Source organism: Biomphalaria glabrata, chromosome 18, assembly GCF_947242115.1.
Source record: "Biomphalaria glabrata chromosome 18, xgBioGlab47.1, whole genome shotgun sequence".
NCBI classification, from domain to species: domain Eukaryota; kingdom Metazoa; phylum Mollusca; class Gastropoda; family Planorbidae; genus Biomphalaria; species Biomphalaria glabrata.
The window spans coordinates 15,288,353-15,292,007 of record NC_074728.1 but is presented as its reverse complement, the minus strand read 5'-3'; the positions used below and the strand labels follow the sequence as shown (position 1 = coordinate 15,292,007).

At 39.8% G+C, this 3,655-nt stretch overlaps 1 protein-coding gene across 1 annotated transcript; it reads left to right on the top strand.

Moving 5' to 3' along the window:
* The first annotated feature begins 893 nt into the window (after positions 1–893).
* Positions 894–1,568, top strand: LOC129924029 (uncharacterized protein K02A2.6-like). The gene has a single exon (XM_056017626.1). The coding sequence runs from the start codon at positions 894–896 to the stop codon at positions 1,566–1,568; it is 675 nt and encodes a 224-aa protein (XP_055873601.1).
* Positions 1,569–3,655: the final 2,087 nt, after the last annotated feature.

Here is a 3,655-nt window from a genome sequence, read left to right as displayed (position 1 = left end):
ATATAACTGAGTTCTAATACAAAAGGTACATGTTCTCTATCTCACGTTCCTTACAAGACTGGCGCGATTTTGGATCTTCCCCGGGCACTAGAGCATAATCACGTGATCAACAACTCTACACTGCAAGACCAACCAATAAATGCAGCTCAACATACAACAATTAACATTTCGAAACCAATCATATACATTCTGAAACTGAAAATAAATGCATGCCTGGTTTTCCTCGAGCTAGCTCAAGTCCCGCCGACAAGCTAAACATAGACTGTACGTGACAGTATTGATTACAGATAGATGCAAACCCTTCCCCCTTTTATTCTTCTATGTAAATATTTATGTAAATAAATATTCTTCAATTTTAACTTTTGTATCTCTCTTTCATTGCTTGTCTCGTTGCGTGCCTGCTCCCGATTTATATGCTGATAGGTCAGTGTGTGATAGCTTCAAAAATAATCATCACCTAGACATTAAACAAGCCAAACACACGTCACTTTCGCTAACCTGTCACAGCAGGGAATGATGTTGCGCATACAAAACTATGACATAACTGTAATTTATAAAAAGGGAAAAGAAATGTATCTGGCCGATGCACTTTCAAGAGCTCATATCAAGTCATCAGCAAACAGTCAAGGGGAGTTTGAGTTCATAAATATGGCCAGTTTCCTAGCAATTGGGGAAGAAAGACTACAGAGACTAAAGGAAGAAACCGAGAAAGATAGGACACTTCAAAAACTTCTAATCACAGTTAATCAAAGCTGGCCAGAAGGCAAGCATCTTCTACCATATCAGCTAACGCCTTATTATAATTTCAGAGACGAAATGTCAGTTCAAGAGGGGCTTATATTCAAAGGTGAAAGAGTAGTAGTGGAGTAGTGCCCAAGTCACTACGATTAGAAATGAAAAAAGAAGTTTATTCTACACACTCAGGCATTGAAGGATGTCTGAAAAGAGATCGTGAGAGTTTATTCTGGCCAGGAATGACTGGTGACATAAAGCATTATATTTCAACTTGTGAAATATGTCAAGCTTTTCAACCCAATCAACAGAAAGAGACTTTAATGAATCATGAAGTTCCCACACACCCATGGGAAAAGGTTGGTGTTGATCTGTTCACACTTGACGGCAAAGACTACTACAGTAACTTCTGCGAAGTTGATCGTCTAGAGAACACTAGTTCAGAAACTGTCATAAGAAAACTTAAATCCCATTTCGCTATATATGACATCCCATCCACAGTGGTCTCTGACAATGAACCTCAGCTATCTTCGGACAGCTTCGCAAAATTCGCCAATGATTGGAGTTTCAACCATTTGACGAGCAGTCCCCACTATCCCAGATCAAATAGGAAAGCTGAATCAGCCGTGAAGACTATAAAGACATTATTTCTTAAAAATAAAGATCAGTTCATGGCTTTATTTAAGCATAGAAGCACCCCGAATAAAACTGGTACTAGCCTATCACAGGCATTCTTCAACAGAAGAATCAGAACATTGCTGCCTATAGCTAAAAGCCTGTTGAAACCTCAAGTTCTGGATCCTCAGAAACATAGAAAAGCGCTGAAAGAAAACTAGAGGAGACCAGCGATTTACTACAACTCCCACGCTAAAGATTTACCTCCACTTGCTAAGGGTGAAGAGGTGAGACTAAAGTCAAGGTCGCGTGGCCATGAGTGCTGGCGAAAAGGAATAACTCTTCAGTTACAACAACGGTCATATGAAGTTGAATCAGGCTGAGGAGTTTATCGCCGAAATAGACTTCAGTTACGAAGAATCCCACTGCCAGCTGAAACGAATGCGCCTACACCAACAGGTACGACCGAGCCCGACAATCCCGCACTTGTGGATGCACCCAGCACAGATGAAAGTACTGTTCAGAGACCTGAGAGCCATATAGAAGACGGGTCTCATAGGTCGACAACTAGGTCAGGACGAGTGGTCAAATCCACAAGAACTAGTGACTATGTATATAACTAACCTCAAACACCGGATTTATGTTTATGTAAGTTGTGTGTGTGTTTGTGTTCTTGTAGTCTACCTTGTTCTATTGTTCAGTATGTTCACGTGTTCACGGTTTACTCTTAAGTGGGTCAGTAGTGTGTATTAGTCTCTGCTGGTTGTTCTCTCCTTGTTTTCACGTTAATAAAAATGGAGTGTAACTTTTAAACATCAGTATTGTTAGTGTATTGTAATATAACAATTTTCCAATGTTACATGACTATCCTGTAATTGTTTCATTCATGCCAAACTCCGAGAACTACTCTGTCTCTAATTAAGCTATCTTCAATGTGTTCAAACCTACACGTTTTTTGCCAGTCTTCTCGAATTTGAGATGTACTTTTCAATGTCCTGGCCACCTTGCTGTTCACGAGTGTTGAAAATATATCACTCCCATTTTAAAATTGTTCTTTTTTTTTTTTCAATATTTTTTCCATGGACACCCCCTTACCGTGGTAGACCACTTTAAGTTCACATTTCTGGGAAGCAAATAACGCATACCTTCAATGGAGGTTGATTACAGACTGGCCAATGCCAATAGTGTGGAGAAATTTATCGCTACGCCTGCCTACAAAATCAGTGTCTACCAAGCTGTTGTTCTCTCAACCCTTCTATATGGATCTGAGACATGGGTACTATACAGAAGGCAGCAATGTAACCAATTGAGAACTTACACTGTAAAGACTTTCAGCCAATAATAATAATAATAGGCCAATAGTTTTACGCGAAGATGCAATGTAAAACGACATGACACGAGCTGCGTTTTTTCTAGACTGTATTTTGTTCTCACCATTTACAATGTCACAAAAGCAACTTTTCAGATTTGTAGCCTTTACCTGATCGCTCATTTTCTTCATTATAAAAATATTGCCACAATGAGTTCGGGCAAATATCTTAACAAATAGCCACTCTCACCATTGATAACGTTATCTGTAGATGTACCCTCCGCCGATTCCCATACCCTCTTGATGACACCGTTATCCACTTAGCCCAGTACGTTTTGATGTTTTATTGCATCCAGAATGGATCATATATGGTGTCCAAACGGTCCAACAAACTATGGGATAGGTGAAGGTAGCAATTCTGAAAGAACATCAGAAACATGTAAAAAAGACAAACAAAAAAAAAAAAAACAACAATGACACACTGGAATCAGCCTAATCCCCCCCCCCCTTTTAATTTTGGCGAGGTGCGCAAAACGCATTTTCTTTTTTTTTTTCTCTTACTGAGCTTATAATAACTCGTTTTATCTGTCTTTCTTCTGTGATGTCTGGTAAAAAATTTGAACACGTTATTTCCCCAACACCCATACTCGGATCAAGTTGAGCCCTGAGTAGTGCAACATCATCAGCAAAGTCCAAGTCCGTCAATCGGAGTTGTTCATGCCATGGAATACCAAAGGCAGTCTGGTTCATTGCTCTCCTCATTATGTAGTCGATGGCTAGGAGGAAAAGGAAGGGAGATAAGATGCACCCCTGTCTCGATTGTAAAAAACTCTGTTGTTCCCTCTTCTGTTTTAATGCAGCAACTAGACTGTAAAGGTGTCGTAGGATCTGGACGAATTTTTCTGGGATACCGTATTCTCTAACTATTTTCCATAGTGATTCTAAGTGGACACTATCAAACGCTTTTTTGAAGTCCACGAAACTGATCGTTAGCCGTTG